The sequence below is a fragment of the Diabrotica virgifera genome, chromosome 10 (genome assembly GCF_917563875.1).
Source record: "Diabrotica virgifera virgifera chromosome 10, PGI_DIABVI_V3a".
Classification (NCBI taxonomy): Eukaryota; Metazoa; Arthropoda; class Insecta; order Coleoptera; family Chrysomelidae; genus Diabrotica; species Diabrotica virgifera.
In genome coordinates this window covers 103,963,017-103,981,812 of record NC_065452.1, presented here as the reverse complement: position 1 = coordinate 103,981,812, position 18,796 = coordinate 103,963,017, and the positions used below count along the sequence as shown (strand labels likewise).

Genomic DNA, 18,796 nt, shown 5'->3' with positions numbered 1-18,796 from the left:
ATATTAAGTTTTATCAATAGTATATGAGAGATGTCAAAAAAATATGAATTTCTGTCAAGAGTAAAGTATCTTTATATATTTCACAATATTGAAAATTGTTATTACGAAAATTTATTTGGACTTTAATGTTCTAATATGCAACTATATTCTTCTAATTAAAAAAAAATAAGTTTTTCTCAAATTATCTCATATTAATTTTCTCGATATTATTAGTTTAACGAAAAAAAAAATTATTCTTTATAAAAAGTTTTGCATGGTCTAGAATCTAGAAACTAAGATACAACCATAATTTATCAAATTTTATCAATTTTATACGAGGTTTGTCAAAAAATATGAATTTTGTTCAAGAGTAAAATACCTTTACCTATAGTTCACAATAATTTCACTTAAAAAGATGTAATAACTTTTTTTTCGTAAAACTAATAATATCGGAGTTATCATAAATAAACATGATGTTTCGTATCTGCAATTTGAGAATTAATAAAGGTACTTTACGCTTGAGACAAATTCATATTTTTTGACATACCTCGTATACTATTGATAAAACTTGATGTCAGATGACTGCATCTTCGGTTTAAGACCATACATACCTTTTTATGAAGAATAACTTTTTTTTTGTAAAATCAATAATAAAAAAGTTTTCCATATGGTTCCAACTTACAGAGACATACTGTATATACTCGTGCATTAGTAATTATTAATTTGTTTTTAATTTTTAATATTATTCAAATATATATTATTCATTTTGATTTTCAAAACATATCTAAATTTTGTGATATAATAATAAATCCACTTAAGTAAATATTTGATTAGTTTTACTTACATGACTGAAACAGTATAGACATTTGCTCAATAATAATCAAAAATTTCGCTTACAAATCCTATACCAATATAGTTAATTTCTGGACCGAAATAGAATAGAATATGTAAAATATTCTGCATACAAAACCTACTCGAATTCAGTCGCCATCATGACTGAAATGGTATATCTTTTGTAAATTCGCCATCCTGACCGTGGGATAGTTTTGTGCGGACCGCCATTGAATTCAGAATATAATGTTTGGCAATTTTGAAAATGTTTGGCCATGAAATTGTGTAGGTACTACGTTTAGCTCAACTTATGTGTGCGAAGCCGCTTTATCAAGAATGAACTTTATTAAAAATTCGTACAGATCTCAGCTAACAGATGAATATCTTAAGGCGCGTTTTCACGGTACACTTTGGATGATCATCCCGGATGAATCATCCAAAATGAAAAATAAATGAATCGTGTAAACTATTAATCATCGAAAATAATCATCCAAAATGAATATTAAACGAAGTTGAACCGAGTTCTACTTTTGTTCACTTTAGGGGATGCATCGCAGATGAATCATCCAAAGTGAACCATGTAAACATGCATTTGTTGACGTGATTCATCGGCAGTGACTAGTGAACGGGGGCAACAGGTGCACGTGGTTGTTTATTGTCGCATTTAAAGTGCGTAGTTGTTGTGTTTGTACGTTGTGTTTTGTTCTTAGATGGTTTTTTAACATGGCTTGATCTTTTGTAGACCATTCCTTTAACAAACACGTTGACGCCCCCATTTTGTAGCGTCGAATTATCCACGGCCTTACCCACCAACGTCGTTTTTTTCTAATTTTCTGTTTTTCAAGTACATGTCTAAGTTCATTTAAAATATATTCACTTATTATGCCAATTCCAGCACGTACAACTTCAGTCGGCGCCATTTGTAAGTGAACAGACTAGTTCAGTCTTGGTGATCCATGTAAACGATAATTACTTTCATCGTCGTAATCACTTTGGATGATTCATCCGGGATGATCATCCAAAGTGTACCGTGAAAACGGGCCTTTAACTCGCTAATAAGAATCAGTTGCACTAAACTTACTCAAAACTACAGACAGATTGTACATAATAAAAAATGTCATTTTTCTCACTGATAATTTAATTTTATAAAGAGTTTTCCCGTTATTGTTATACATACTTATTATAATCATTAATTTTGAATTTAAGTAAACTGCTATATAGAATTGTCACGTGCGTTTTTTATATTCATTTCCTCTCTATGTACTATAATCTATAAGTAGATGTGAGTGTACTTTTCAGCTATGCATTTAATTGAAATTGTTTTCAGATTTAATAAGTTTGCAACAAACAGCTTGCATTGAAATTAATGTAGAAAAGATAACACGTTAATTACTATTTTGTACTATGATTATTAATTTTAAATTTCTCAGTTTCAATAACTGGATTTAAAGAAAGGGTCATTAACATTCACAATATAAATTCTTAACTTTTAAAATATTACTGTGTTGCTGTGTTCAAAATAAAATTTTTCTGATTCTTTTTTTTTGCGGGTTCCTGTTCAAATATGTCCCCTTTAAATAAATTAGAAGGGTGCCGAGCGAAACAATTTTTTTTTATACAAATTGAAAATTACCTTTCTGACTTTTTTCTGTAATTTTAAACAAAAAAGGTCTCTTGTCAATTTCTGAAAAGTTGCTAGTTTTCGAGTTATCAGCGACTAAAATGTGAAAATGCGAAAATATGCATTTTAGATACTTGAAAACTTATGTAATTTATTAGTTTTCAGGTCGCCAAGTACCTAAATTGAAGTTCATTCATTCAATTTCAAGATTCTAATGAGTAATCGGGGCTTATTTCGCGCGAATTATCGCGCATAATAATTAACAATTAAAAACAACGGTCTAAATAATCGAAATACTCCCCGATTACTTATTCATCAGAATGTTGAAATTGAATGTTTAAACTTCAATTTAGGCACTTGACAGCCGCAAAAATGATAATTTAAACTGTCCTAATGTAAAGTTTAAATAATAATGTAATAATAATGTTTAAATAATAATGTAAAGCCTGTCAAGTTTTGGGAAATGACAAATCTTTTTTGTTTAAGTTTAAGATGACCCAAAAATGCGAAAAACATATTTTCAGGGCAAAAAAGGTGATGTTTTGAATTTGTTAAAAAAAATTGTTAAACAATTTCTGCCCCAAAATTTCGGCCAGCACCCTTCTCTGATTTGTTTATAGGGGATATTTTTTAACAAGAATCCGCAAAGAAACCGAATCAGAACAACCAGACACAGGTAGCATTAAATCCGGACCCCGGAAGTGTCATAAGTTTTCGAAACGGACCCTCAGGGAAACTAATTGGTGACCCCTGCCCTACATGATATAGTTCCTTGAGATCAGGTTGTTCGGCAGTTCACAATTTAGGTGCGATATAAAAATTTAAATTATTGTTTCATCACAAAGCTTCAAATCTTCTTTTATATTATAAATTGCAGGGTTTTATATTATAGAAAGTTTTGCATTATAGTAGGGTTTATATTATAGCAGGGTCTTTTTCTTCTTCTTCATGTGCATATCCGTGATGAATGTTGGCGATCATCATGGCAATCTTTATCTTATCTACAGTGGCGCGGAAAAGCTACACAGATGTTTTGAACCAGGTTATGAGGTTCTTTAACCTCATGTTCTTCTTCCTGGACCTCGCCTTCCAAATATTTGCAAGATGACTTGTACCATATCTGAATTCATTTCGCATAAAGTGTCCGAACTATTGTAACTTTCGAGATTTGATGGTGGTCAGTACCTCTCAGTTTTTTTTTCATTCTTCTGAGGACCTACTCATTTGTGACTCGGTCAGTCTTCTTCTTCTTGTGCCGTCTTCTAACAAAGGTTGGCGATCACTTTTTTAAACTCTTCTCTGTCTTTTGCAACCTGAAATATCTGTTCAACACTGAGTTTAGTCCAATCTCTGATATTCCTCAGCCAATATTTCTTCTTTCTTCCCAAGCCTTTTTTTCCCTCTACTGTTCCTTGCATGATGACGTGTAGCAGAGAGTTAGCAGAGAGATTTATTGTTACGAAGTATGTGGCCCAGATACGATGTTTTTCTTATTTTAATTGTGTTCATAAGCTTCCTGTCATGTCCAATTCTTCTTAACACTTCTTCGTTTGAGACTTTTGCAGTCCAAGGAATTTTCAGAATACGCCTATATAGCCACGTTTCGAATGCCTCCAATTTTTTTACGGATTTTGCTTTTAGAGTCCAAGCTTCTACCCCATATAGTAGTTGCGACCAAATATAACATTCGACGAACCTCAATCTAATGTCCATAAGTACTCAATTTCTTATTTGTAAACATTGACTTTAGACGAAGAAATAATGCACTAAAATCGGCCTTACCTCCGAAAAAAAAGGACAAGACGGATCTTAATAATTCTTTTTGCATTCGATTCGTGAATGCACCAGGAAACTTTGTGAACCGGAGCCATGATATAATATTGAAAAACTGCATACAAAAAATTCATTCTTAAAGTGCATCTCAAACAGACAATAAAAAAAATTCAGAACTCGTCAATTATCGGCGGAAATGAGTTCAATTTTGTTACTCGGGGGTTATTGGGGTTGCTGAAAACGAATATGACGTCAAGAGTGATCTCCGGAGTATTTATTGCCAAGGGTACCTACACTGTTTACCTCGTCATTAAAATTCATTAAAAAATTAGTCAAAAATCATTACTCGGGGGTTTTTGGGGCCGCTAAAGACGAATATGACATCGGAAGTGATTTTCGGAGTACTTGGTGCCCAGGGTACCTACTGTTTAGCGTTTTTGTGGAGTTTTCGGCAAAAAATTTATTAAAAAATTAGTCAAAAATAATTACTCGTGGGATGTTTGGGGTCGCTAACGACGAATACATCGGAAGCGATCTCCGGAATACCTGGTGCCCAGAGTACCTACTTCTAATGTAGTTTTCGGCAAATTCATTAAAAAATTAGCCAAAAATCATTACTCGGGGTGTTTTTGGGTCGCTGACGACGAATATGACATCGGAAGTTTACCTCGTTTTCTGGAGTTTTCGGCAAATTCATTAAAAAATTAGTCAAACATCATTAGTTACGAGATAAACTGTAGGTACCCTGGGCACCAGATACACCGGAGATCACTTCCGATGTCATATTCGTCGTCAGAGACCCCAAAAACCCCTAAGTAATGAATTTTAACTAATTTTTTAATGAATTTGCCAAAAACTCCAGAAAACGAGGTAAACAGTAGGTACCCTGGGTACCAAGTACTCTGTAAAGCACTTCCGATGTCATATTTGTCGTCAGCGACCCAAAAACCCCCGAATAATAATTTTTGGCTAATTTTTTAATGAATTTGCCGAAAACTCCATAAGAAGTAGGTACCCTGGGCACCAGGTATTCCGGAGATCGCTTCCGATGTCATATTCGTCGTTAGCGACCCCAAAAACACCCGAGTAATTATTTTTGACTAATTTTTTAATAAATTTTTTGCCGAAAACTCCACAAGACGAGGTAAACAGTAGGTACTCTGTGCACCAGGTACTCCGGAAATTACTTCCGATGTCATATTCGTCGTTAGCGGCCCCAAAAACCCCCGAGTAATGATTTTTGACTAATTTTTAATGAATTTGCCGAAAACTCCACAAAACGAGGTACACAGTAGGTACCCTTGGCACCAGGTACTCCGGAGATCACTTTTGACGTCATATTCGTTTTCAGCGACCCCAAAAACCCTGGAGTAACAAAATTGAACTCATTTCCGCCGATAATTGACGAGTTCTGAATTTTTTTGTCTGTTTGAGATGCACTTTAAGAATGCATTTTTTGTATGCAGTTTTTCAATATTATATCATGGCTCGGGGTCACAAAGTTTCCTGGCGCATTCACGAGTCGAATGCAAAAAGAATTATTAAGATCCGTCTTGTCCTTTTTTTCGGAGGTTCAGTGCTTTATTGCTTCGACTACTTGTATTTTATAAATCCTTTTCGAGCTATTTCTATTCTGAACTTTATCTCCTCATCTTGATCTTGATCTAATTGTGAATTTATAATTGCTCCGAGGTATTTATACTTCTCGACCCTCTCTATCGGTTTACCCTCCAATGTCAGATATATGTTGTCAACAGGGATTTTTGAGATCACCATGAATTTGGTTTTATTTATATTCATTGTTAGTCCCATCTTTTGCTTTCTCTGTTAATGATATCTAGGAGAACTTATAAATCGTCTATATTCTCTCTATGATTGCGGTATCGTCTGTAAATCTTATGTTATTAATGATGCTCCCTCCAATCCTTACACCTTCAGTTCTTTCTCATAGTGCCTCCTGAAATATTAGTTGGCAGTACACATTAAATAATTGTGGCGACAGCACTCATCCCTGTCTTGGGTGCATATTCAGAAAAGCATGGGGAATGCCTTTACCAAGATGTTATAAACTTCGATCAACGGTATCAAGGAGAATATAATGAGAACATGATGGTAACTACGTTTGTGGGCTCCTGCGAGACAGTCCTTGTTTACACTATAGATTTGTTCCAACTCGATACAAAACTGTTCTTGAACGGTTACGAGTATGCGCAGTAACGAAAAATGCGTTACTGCGCATAATTATTCGTTATTGCGCATGCGCGCAACGATTCAAGAACGGTTTTGTATCAAGTTGGAACAAACCTAATAGTAACACCAAAACTGTTCATGTTTTAAAGTTTTATTTGTATTGTTTTTTGTATTTGTGGGTTTTATTTTTTTTTATTTTTAGTTTTTAGTTTTATTTTTTTAATTTAAATTTAAAAATAGAGCTTTTTCATAAAATTTGAAATTTCGTTCTGGTAAGTAGGCAAAAGCAAACTTTATTAGATAAAAATATTTTTTCTTTCTTTACTTAGACCTAAGTAATCAAAATCAGAGGTACAGAACTTGACCAGTACAGAGGTTGACCAGTATTATCGGGGCTGCTTTGCCATTATTTAGCTGAGTTATTGCAGAATAAATTTTCTGCTGTAATTCATCTTCTTCTGCTGTCGTCCATCATTTACCTCTTCTAGCTTAAAGGTGTTATGTCTTTCTTCTTCTTGATATGCCTATCCGTGACGAATGTTGGCGATGATCATGATAATCATTATTTTATCTGCAGCAGCGCTTATTGATACGCTCATCGTTTTGTATTAATTTGTCTTGTCTTGTTCTTTAGAATTTTTAATATGTATATTCTTTTTTGAGAACGATTTCCGGGAGTTGTAATCGAAACGTCAAACATTAGTTAATTAAAAATGTAATTTTCATTACATGAATAATTGTGTGTCAATCCCAGATAAACATAATATTATACCGCATCGTGATATTCTGTTTAATTATTTAAATATTTCGTTTAGTTTTATTTTTGTGACATTATCTAAAGCTGTAACAATGTTACATCTGGTCCACATCCATAAAATATTGAGCCATCTTGCATGCAAGTGTACTATAAGTAGAATATAACACACTGATGCTTTTTATTTTGTTTCAGGGATCGACATAACGTCTATGAAGATGTATCAGTTTTCTTTCGCATTTTGGCTGCTGCTAATACAAATAACAAGTCGAAGTAAGATTTTATAGAAAAAATATACATAGTTTCAAAAGTTATGCATCACCCCTCGTATTCACGATGTTTACGCTTTTATAAATCCGTATCTTTATCACATATTTAATGGGCCTTTTTTTATAAAAAATATACCATTTTTGGTTTTTTATTTTATTTGAATACCCATTTAATTGACCTGGTTTTGCCAAGGTGTAAACATTTGAAAAAATTATTTTGGTGAAATTTTTGAAAACGTGATTAAAAATGAATCGTAATTACTTTAATTTCTGAGTTGGACCGTATAAGAATTATCGATTTAGTTTAGATTTAGATAAGAAGGCCATTCACAGCGGTTCGTGGTGGAAATAGTGGATGCTTCTCAGAGTGATGTCTAACGGATATGGAATAGGTTACTGGAGACAAACTCGATTCGGAATAGAGCTCGGTGTGGTAGACCCCGAGTTACTAATGATCGACAGAATAGATATATCAGAATTTCCATCCTTAGAAATTCTTCTATGTCTGTACCAGCCCTTTAAAGAGAATTCAGGCATGCTGCAGGAGTCAGAGTATCGTTGACTACAATAAGAAGAAGAATTTTAGACTCAGATTCCTCAGCTACAACCTAGACATGTTTTGGACCGCCTCCAGTGGGCTTAAAAACACATACAGCTCCCCCAACAGTTTTGGAATTTTGTGCTTTTTTCAGACGAGACCAGAATCTGTTTAAATAATGATAACCGACGAATTCGTGTGTGGCTAGTTGTGCAGCTCTTGTTGACTTTCGCCACACACGAATTCGCCGTTTATCATCATTTAAACAGATTCTGGTCTCGTCTGAAAAAAGCACAAAATTCCAAAACTGTTGGGGGAGCTGTATGTATTCTAAGCCCACTGGAGGCGGTTCAAAACATGTCTAGGTTGTAGCTGAGGAACTCTTATTGGTCGACGACTCCTCAAACTCGAGTCTAAAATTATTCTTCTTATTGTAGCCAACGATGCTCTCAGTCCTGCATCATGCCTGAATTCTCTTTGGAGGGATGGTACAGACATAGAAGAATTTCTACGGATGGAAATTCTGATATATCTATTCTGTCGATCATTGGTAACTCGGGGTCTACGAGACCGAGCTCTATTCCGTATCGAGTTTGTCTCCAGGAACCTATTCCATATCCGTTAGACATCACTCTGAGAAACATCCACTATTTCCGCCACGAACCGCTGTGAATGGCCTTCTTCAACTAAATCGATAATTATTATCCGGTCCAACTCAGAAATTAAAGCACGATTTATTTTTAATCACGTTTTCAAAAATTGTACCAGAATAAATTTTTCAAATGTTTACACCTTGGCAAAACCAGGTCAATTAATGGGTATTCAAATAAAATAAAAAACCAAAAAAGGTATTTTTTATAAAAAACGCCCATTAAATATGTGATAAAGGTACGGATTTCTAAAAGCGTAAACATCGTGAATACGAGGGGTGATGCATAACTTTAGAAACTATGTGTATTATATTTGGCATTCAAACAATTTGTTTTAGTTAGAGAATTTAATGGTGAATATATTGGAGCAAGACAGCGAATATTCCATCCTAGTAGAGGTGAGTGAATAGTTTATTTTGTGAAAATGCTATATAAACTTTATTGACAGTGAGTTATAAAGCCGAGATCCGATGGAGTGTGGCGTGGCACTCTTCACCAGTTTACGTCGGCGAAAAGAAATAGAAAATATATAAGAGTGAAAAGAAAAGAGAGTACGGTTGGCGCCCCCGTTACTGTGAAATTAATAAATATTTAATAAAATAAAAATGTATACCATTTTTTATTCAGTTGCAATGCGAAGGCAAAACTGTCTTATTTTTCACTTAAAACAGAGAGCGCAAACCAGCACTCTAAATCGACGATTTTCGACTTTAGTTGGAGTCATCATCAGAGAGGCGTAGGTTTGCTGCTCTCTGCCCCAAGTGACGAAACTCCGAGAGCTTATCCCCGCATTGCAATTGACGTTTATGGAGTAGGTGTCTAGCGACATCTGGCAACTGAAAGTCAAAGTTTTCAACTTAATAGAAATATTAAAGATATTGAAAAATATTCCTAAAAGATATTTAATTGAAAACTTATTTGACCATTTTCCTGGTAACACCTCCATGGCTTCTAAAAATTGCAAGCCAGATGGATGCTGAAGCGAAGAAGAAAATACCAGGAAAATGGTCCAAAAAGCTTTCAATTAAATATCTTTTAGGAATATTTTTCAATATTTTTAATATTTCTATTCGGTTGAAAACTTTGACTTTCAGTTGCCAGATGTCGCTAGACACCTACTCCATAAGCGTCAGTTGCAATGCGGGGATAAGCTCTCGGAGTTTCGTCACTTTGACTTGACTTCAACTAGAGTCGAAAATCGTCGATTTAGAGTGCTGGTTTGCGCTCTCTGTTCTAAGTGAAAAATAAGACAGTTTTGCCTTCGCATTGCAACTGAATAAAAATGGTATACATTTTTATTTTATTTTATTTCATATTAGTTTTACTCCTTTGGGTAACTAGGTCCATTTTCCGTTGGAATTTACCAGCTGAACAGACGGGGTCGTGAATTGTATGTTTTTGAATCCCCTCTTGTCTTCTTCGCTTCAGCATCCATCTGGCTTGCAATTTTTAGAAGCCATGGAGGTGTTACCAGGAAAATGGTCCAATAAGTTTTCAATTAAATATCTTTTAGGAATATTTTTAATATTTTTCAATATTTTTAATATTTCTATTAGGTTGAAAACTTTGACTTTGACTTTTAATAAATATTTACTTTTTGATAAATTCTGTCGGACCATTCCGATGTATCGAGGGTACACCACCAGTGTTGGCGGTAGAAATTTTAGTAAGTTGGTAAATTCATACAATGATAAAAATCACAACACAACGTCGTTAGACCACTCCATAGTAAAGTTACCACGGCACTGACCGTACCCGCCTCTCATAGTCTGTATCAGCTTCTGACTTCCTTTGAACCGTGTTTATTTGCCGACAAATGAACACGGGCAAGAGGGTAAGAGAAGTCTAGGACGTAAAAATATGTCATGACTGCGTAATATTCGCCAATGGACAGGAATCTACTGGACCAAGAGATAGCAACGTCGGAAAAACAAGTATTTTAAGACAACTGGTTCTTTAATATATTATTCCCTATGCTTCCTCGAACACCGTACCGACCATCTGGCTACTGATACAGGTTGCGTTTATTACTGCGCAGCACACTTGTACAGCCCAAGTAGCACAATAAAAACATTTTAGTATTATTTAAGGTTAATAAAGGTTTTATTGTGGTAAATAAGAAGATAATGGTTTTAAAGTTACCTTGTTTATGTCTACTATGTGTCTACTTAAGTTGGAAACATATGGGAAACTTTTTTGTTATTCATTTTACGAAAAAAAGTTATTCTTTATAAAAAGTTCTGCATGCTCTAAAACCTAAGATTCAGTCATCAGATATCAAATTTTGTCGATATTATACGAGGTATGTCAAAAAATATGAACTTCGTTCAAGAGTAAAGTACCTTTATTTCTCTCAATATCGAAAATTCTTATTATGAAAAGTTGTTTGGAAATAAAAACTAAGATCAAATATGCAATTACATGCTTCTAATTGAAAAAAAAAATATTTTCCAAATTTTTCTCAAATTTATTGATACTAACTTCGTTTTTATTTATTACACGTACGATAACTCCTTAATTATTACTTTTGCGAAAAAAAGGTATTCTTTATAAAAAGCTCTGTGTGTCCTAAGACCGAAGATGCAACTATCAGATATCACATTTTATTAATTTTATACGAGGTATGTAAAAAAATATGAATTTCACTCAAGAGTAAAGTACCTTTATTTTTCACAATATTGAAAACGGTTATGAAGAAAGTTGTTTAGAATTAAAAACTATGTTTCAATATGCAATTACATCCTTCTAATTGAAATATTGTGAAATATAAAGGTACTATAATCTTGAGCGAATTTCATACTTTTTGACACACCTCGTATAAAATTAATAAAAGTTGATATATCATAGTTGTGTCTTAGATTTTAGACCATGCAAAGCTTTTTATGAAGTATAACTTTTTTTCGTAAAATGAATAATAAACGAATTATCATATTTGTAATAATTAAAAACGATGTTGGGTATCCATAAATTTGAGAAAAAAATGTAAATTTTTTTTTCAATTAGAAGCATGTAATTGCATATTTGATCTTAGTTTTTAATTCCAAACAACTTTTTATCATAAGAATTTTCGATATTGAGAGAAATAAAGGTACTTTACCCTTGACCGAAATTCATATTTTTTGACATACCTCGTATAATATTGAAAAAATTTGATATCTGATGATTGAATCTTAGGTTTTGGGGCATTCAGAACTTTTTATAAAGAATAATTTTTTTCGTAAAATTAATAATAAAAAAAGAATGTGTGTGTACTTTGTACGCACGTAAGAAGTTATACTTCTATTATATGATTATATGATTATAAACGAAATTAATATACTTTTTATTTATATTTTATTTAAATATTAAATTAATTTATACTTACTACTTCTCAAACATTTTTATTAAAACAGTGCCAAAAATTAAAATAATAAAAAAATAAAACACACACAAACACATTAAAAATGCCACAAATGATTTCTGAACATTAATTGTCGGAAAAATTTTTAACTAAATACGTATTTTCTGAAAATAAAATTATATAATAAATATACTTATAATCATAAAATGTATAAAAAAAATAAAAAAAATAACAGTTTCTATTGGGATTCGAACCAACTTACCACGCGGCTGGTATTTGCGTTGTATTGGGATTCACTCGCATTAAAACTTCGCCACAGAGACAGCTTGTCATTATCTGCGAAGATCGTCTAACTAAACAGATTAACTTTTTGACATTTTTAACTTATGTAAATCAAATTATTTTGATTTTGAATTGAAATGATTTAGAATTGAAAAAATACAACAAAACATAGAGTAAGAAAACAATATATTAGGTGAATATTGATAGAAATTTTGATGGTAATCAAATTATGTAAATAAAAGTATTACATACTACTTATGTATTTTGGTAGGTTCAAGGTAGGTATCGGAGCCCGTATAACGACTAATAAATTTCGCAATCACTTGCGTCGTGCAAAGTGGCTATGTTCAAATATCATAACAAAATTTGATCAACTATTTATAAAACACTTACCAGTGAAAGATTCTTTAGCTTTGAATAAGCGAGATCTGCGGCACTCATACTAGTCACAGTTTGATGAGCTTCCACATTGGCATGCAACAATCATCTCTTCTATGTAAATAAGTCCAAAAATATAATATGAAAACTATTTAAAAAGGCAGTATAACCATTAACTAACTTTTTGTTTGTTATTTCTCTTCCTACAAATTTTAAAACGCAACAAGCATACATTATAACCAACCACAGTCCCACAGCTGTGCCACAGCTGCCATATTGGATAATTTTTGTCATGTCATTTGAACATCCAATCAGAACAAAGTAATAATGCGCATGCGCCCGGTCGCTAGGTTTTACCATATAAAATTTCACCGTCATTACGCCCGTAAAGAAGTATAACTTCAAAAAGTTTCCCATATGTTTCCAACTTAAGTAGACACGCTGTATACTGCCAGAACTTTAAAACTGTTAAGCATTTGTCACTAGTTTTAAAGTATCTAATAAGAGTACCAAATAAGACTAATTAATCTTAATAGATAATTTGTCTTATTGTAGTTTTAAAATGGTTTATTCTCGGTCCACTTTAAAAACTAATCAGTTTTATGAAGAACTTCCGGACTGTTTGGTTTTATTAGATTCTCGTTTGTGACCTTTTAGTTTTACTGTAGTTTTAAAGATTCTCCTAATATGATTAATAAAACCTATTATTAAAACTACTGGATCTCAAGACTATTATGTCAGTAAAACATATGCCTTAATACTATTTTTTTAGTTTTCTTTAAAGTTGCTTTCTTAAAAGCAATTAGTAGGATATATACTCCAGGGTAATAAGCTAGAAATAGACCATGTTCGGGACACTCAAAGATCCAGGTAGCTGACTACTTTTTTAGTTATTGTAGACCTATAGGAAGAAAACCTACCTGTTTCCTGTCTAGAGTTCGCGTCCGTTTTTATTAACAATTTAGTGCAAAAATCGCGATTTTTCAGATTTTTTGCACCCCATTCAAAAGCTAAATAGTTGACATAAAATTACAAAATTTAATTTTTTAGAACATAAAAAACCTTCAAAATGCCGATTTTTGAAAGTTAAAAAGTTAATTTGTTGCAACGCAAATTGCAAAATAAGTGAAAATCTGTATTTGTTAATAACTTTTACTAAAACTACCTTAGAACTTTAGTGTTTAACCCAAAGTTGGGTATTGGGGTAGTTAACAAACCCTCAAAATTTGAGACTGATCCATTAATTAGTTTAAGAGTCATTCTAATTGTTTATCCCAGAGACCTTTATTTTGCAATAACATAAGACAGAAAATAATGAAGATAGGGCAATTCTGCGTATGCCAAATGAAAGTAGAAAACTGATGCTATCAAAATGTACTAAAAAAAGATCAAAAATTATCTAATATAGTCAAAAATCGTAATGCCAAATTTGTGAAATTTTGTAGTTGATAAACATTTAGAATATACGCTATTCTATGAACATACGCCTGTTTTGGATTACTTCGACAACGAATATTTTACTGTGCATAATAAAAAGAACGAAAGTAAATTGCAAATTACATTGTTGTTTATTGGAATAATTATTAACGCCATTTACTTTCGTACTTATTATGTTGCACAGTAAAATATTCGTTGTCGAAGTAATCCAAAACAGGCGTATGTTCGTGGAATGGCCCATAACTTTAAAAATATTGTTCGTAGAAAAAATAATTTTACATATTAGAAAAGCTGGTATTTTACATGCATTTTTAAAAATTTAGTTCAATTGGTGACTAGTCGTGGTAAGTGAAGGGGGAGCTGGGAGCCGACAAATGCACGATTTCAAAAACTAAAAAAGGCAACTTAAAACTACTATCATTTTCTGTATCTCAGTGGCGGCCCGTGAGGTAGTGCCATAGAGCCATGGCACTACCTTACTAACTATGCAGAAGCATATTTTTCTTTTTAAAATCTTTTAATGCCGGTTAATTTTTTGTGTGTATTTCTTTTTATCTTCATAAATTATATAAAATCTGGCAACTGTGCGCGCAGTACAATCGCTGCCACTTACAGCGGAGATTATTCGGCTGGAGAATCTCGAGCCAAAATTGGTACTACCACGGGTGAAAAGAGAAAGATTTTACGAGCATCCTATATAAGTGACAGAGAAAGCTATATTGGACTATTTAGTATACCTTAAATGGGAATCTCGTGCCTGGCACAAGATTTTGAGTTTCTTTAAGTGCTGGCTTGTCGCTTTTGTTATATCTATTTTCTGTTAAAGTTTTTGTATTTATAATATTTATATTATTATTAAACTTTTAGTGCATCATGATCGTGGGTGTAGTATAAATAATATTTTGATTGTTATTTTAATTTATTAATTGACAATGAATCAGATTAGTATCTTAAAAAACTCTTATGGTGGTTTTTCTTTACAAATTTTATAAGATTTTGTGGAGCTTTCCAGTTAGCTTAAAGAGGTCACGACGAAAAAAAATTCACAAAATACAGGCATATTTAAGAAACTGGTCAATTTTAGCTCCGAATTAGACAACGACTTAAAGGTTCATAATATTTAAAGTTCCAGATCTTTCAAAGGCCTACCGTCTCCTGACATGTAGTTGCTTCTAATTTATTTATGTCGGAGAAGTTTTCTGCTTACAGGCGTCGGTTCCCCGAATAATTTTTTAATGAAACATGGAGACAATTTTAATTTTTAAACAAAACTCGGCTTAAAACTGAATTAGAAGTACTGTATTAGTGAGACGAATTAAGTACTACCTCTGGGGCTATTCCGCTTTTATGCTATTATGAGTTTTATTAAATGAGGAAGGTTTAAGAAGCACATTGGAAGAAACTATTTAACTTTTAAGCATTTTAATTACCATTCCTATATCAATATCTGAAGCATGCGTTTTTCGATGTTAAAACGAATTAAAACATTAGTTAAAAATACAATGAAAGAAGAACGACTTAGGTATCTGCAGAAAAGCATTTTGTAAATGGTATTGATAATTTTAATAATAAAGTCATTGAAAACTTTGCAACCAAAAAAACAAGAAGAATGTATCGTAAACTTTAAAAGTGGTATTAACACAACTTTGTGCATGTGTGTAAATAATGAAATAGTATTATTTTTATAATTTTGTAAATAGAGACTAAATCGTAATATGTACAAGCTAAGTAATATTAGCAGTAAATAATGGTTGTAAGTTGAGAGTTTTTTTATTGTTAATGAATTTACGGAACTGTTTTGATAAATTTTGAACAATTTCTTGGCACCTCAGATAAATATACATAAGATACATAAGGTAAAAGTAGCAGCGCCTATTTTTTTTTTAATTTTTGTTTTATAACTTTTTTGACAATATCGTGAACCCGTCACTAAAAATTTTGGCGGCTGTCCGAATTCTGGCACTACCTTCTTAAAGTGGTACGAGCCGCCATTGCTGTATCTCGGGATCTACTGAATATATTTTGATCATTATTTTTTTAATTCTTATGTAATTTTTCTATACATTACTATTATGCAATTTGTCTAGACATTTAAATAAACAGTCTAATTTGTTTAAACAATTTTTAAAAAAATAATTTTTCTCAAAAATCCATGATTTTAATTATACTATCGTTATTAATCATAGAAAAAGTTAAGGTATACATTAATAAATAAATTATCTTCAATAAATAATTATCTAATAAAAATCATTTACTTATTAAAGTGTACTTTAACTTTTTCTATGATCGTTAATGATACTATGATTAAAAAAATAGATTTTTGTAAAAAAAATATTTTTTCAAGAATTGTTTAAACAAATTAGACTGTTTATTAATTAATCAATTTATAAACAAATTGCATATTTGTAATGTACGTAGAAATTACATACAAATTAAAAAAGAAAGATCAAAATCCATTGAGTTGATCCGGAGATACAGAAAATTATATTCGTTTGAAATTGCTTTTTCGGTATTTTAACTCGGTAGATTTGTAGGTTCCCCCTAGTAATCGTTTGAACTACATTTTTGAAAAATCGTAGAGGCTGCTGTGAAGGTACAATGTTTGTGCAAATTTTTTAAGAAAAAATACAAATCCCATTTTTTAAAATGGCATTAATGAGATTCCTTAATTATTATAAACAAATTAGCTGTGAATTAAAAAAAAAACATATGGCTAACTTTGTCCCAAATGAACCCAGGCTAAATTTTTTTATTTGAAAATTCGTGTTAAAATACTATCTTTTCGAATATATAAAAATATTGTTTCTATGGACAACATTTTTAAAGTTATTCTAAATGTTTATAAACTACAAAATTTAAAAAATTTGGCATTAGGATTTTTGACAATATTAATTATTTTTTTTATCTTTTCTTAATACATTTTGATACTATCACTGTTCTACTTTTATTTGGCATACTCAGGATTGCCCTATCTTTAGATCGGTCTCAAATTTAGAGGGTTTGTTAAGTACGCCAATACCCAACTTTGGGTGAAACACTAAAGTTCTAAGGTAGTTTTAGTAAAAGTTATTAACAAATAACGATTTTCACTTGTTGTGCAGTTTGCGTAGCAACAAATTAACTTTTTAACTTTCAAAAATCAACATTTTGAAGGTTTTTCAATGTTCTAAAAAAGTGAATTTTGTAATTTTATGTCAACTATTTAGCTTTTAAATAGAGTGCAAAAAATCGAAAAAAATCGCGATTTTTGCACTAAATTGTTAATAATTAAAAAACGGACGCAATCTCTAGGCAGGAAACAGGTAGGTTTTCTTCCTATAGGTCTACAATAACGAAAAAAGTAGTCAGCTACCTGGATCTTTGAGTGTCCCGAGAAAATTACCCTGGACTAATATTAAAACCAAACGCTCTTAACTGAATCAATTTGGTTATCGTAAAGACTAAACTATGCTTCTTCTAGAAACAATAAAACTAAACACATCCCCTCTTCTTGCATTACCAAAATGGTCGGCCATTTGTTTTAGAGCGAAACAGTCGTGTAGTTGTAAAAAATGGAAGTACAGCTAGTATGGAAGAAATAAGTAGCAAGTACTTAAAATATAAACGAACTGGTCATTTTAAAAGAAAAATACAACACACACAGCACTACGACGTCTCGATTTTAGGTTAGATTCACATTAAAACCGAGTGGCATTATTGACACTAGCATTAAAACTAAACAGTTTTAATTCCAAGGCAACCTTGCTTTTATGTAGGATATAATATGCTCTTGGAAAGGTATAAAATAAAACCATTTGATCTTAACAATTCTCTGTCGTTAGACCAAATAGTTTTATTTGGATTTCGGCCATATTGCTTTCTGGAGATGCTGAAAGCCATGATAGATTACAATATAAGGCTTACATAAAAATTATAAATAAGTTCCTTAAATACATAAATTCGATTTATTATAATATTAAAACATTAAAATTGTAGATAGTATTATTTTTCTTTTAAATTAATATTTTTCGGATTTAAATTTTTTTATTATTTTTATTTTTTAATCGCCAAAAGTCAGAAATTTTAGGGCGCGTGAGTTATTTAGACCCATTTTTGTTAACATTGTCAATAAAGTTGGGTGCGCAAGTGTTTTTCTACCTTGACAGTCCGAAATAACCAAGTACTTTTTATTATTTTATGGTTACAAATACGTATCATACTAATACCTATCATAACACATGGAAAAATTTGTTGGCCTATATGGAGTATATTGGTTTAAAGGATCGTTTAATATGTTAAAACTATTGTCTTTAAAAGTCTCCACCTTTTTAATTTTGCTATAAAACTGCCTGCACTTAAAGTGTCTTTTAACATGGTTTTAAAAGCACCTTCGCAGCAGCTTTAAAACCAGTTGCTTAAAGAAAAAAGATTTAAGAAGGTTTTTATTTTTGCTTTTATTGACCTCTTTCAGAGTGGGCCCTTTTATGCTTAAAGCGGTTTTATTGCAACCTTGTGCTGTTTCACATTATAAGAATTTTGACCGTACGACGATGGTTGATATTTACATAGTGGCTCGCCCTTCTCCGAACGTTTCAAGCGGTGACGGGAGAAATATTCTATATGATTGCTCGAGCCACTATGTAGATTTTAACCATCGCACGATCAAAATTTTTATAATGTGAAACAGCACTAAAAGGTTTACTTAAAAACCAAATTAATTTTAGTTTTATTCGACAGTTTTAAAGCATCCTTAAAAGATTTAATAAAAACGTTCG

The 18,796-nt window shown here is 32.0% G+C and overlaps 1 protein-coding gene across 4 annotated transcripts in view; it reads left to right on the top strand.

Moving 5' to 3' along the window:
- The window catches only part of LOC126893429 (laminin subunit beta-1), a 252,134-nt gene that overhangs the window by 126,262 nt on the left and 107,076 nt on the right, over positions 1-18,796 (top strand). For all 4 annotated transcript variants that reach the window (XM_050663615.1, XM_050663619.1, XM_050663617.1 and 1 more), the window contains exons 2-3: positions 7,344-7,421; positions 8,944-9,003. In XM_050663615.1, coding sequence (XP_050519572.1) covers positions 7,361-7,421; positions 8,944-9,003 — 121 coding nt within the window. In that variant the 5' untranslated portion in view covers positions 7,344-7,360. The remainder of the gene's footprint in view (positions 1-7,343; positions 7,422-8,943; positions 9,004-18,796) is intronic.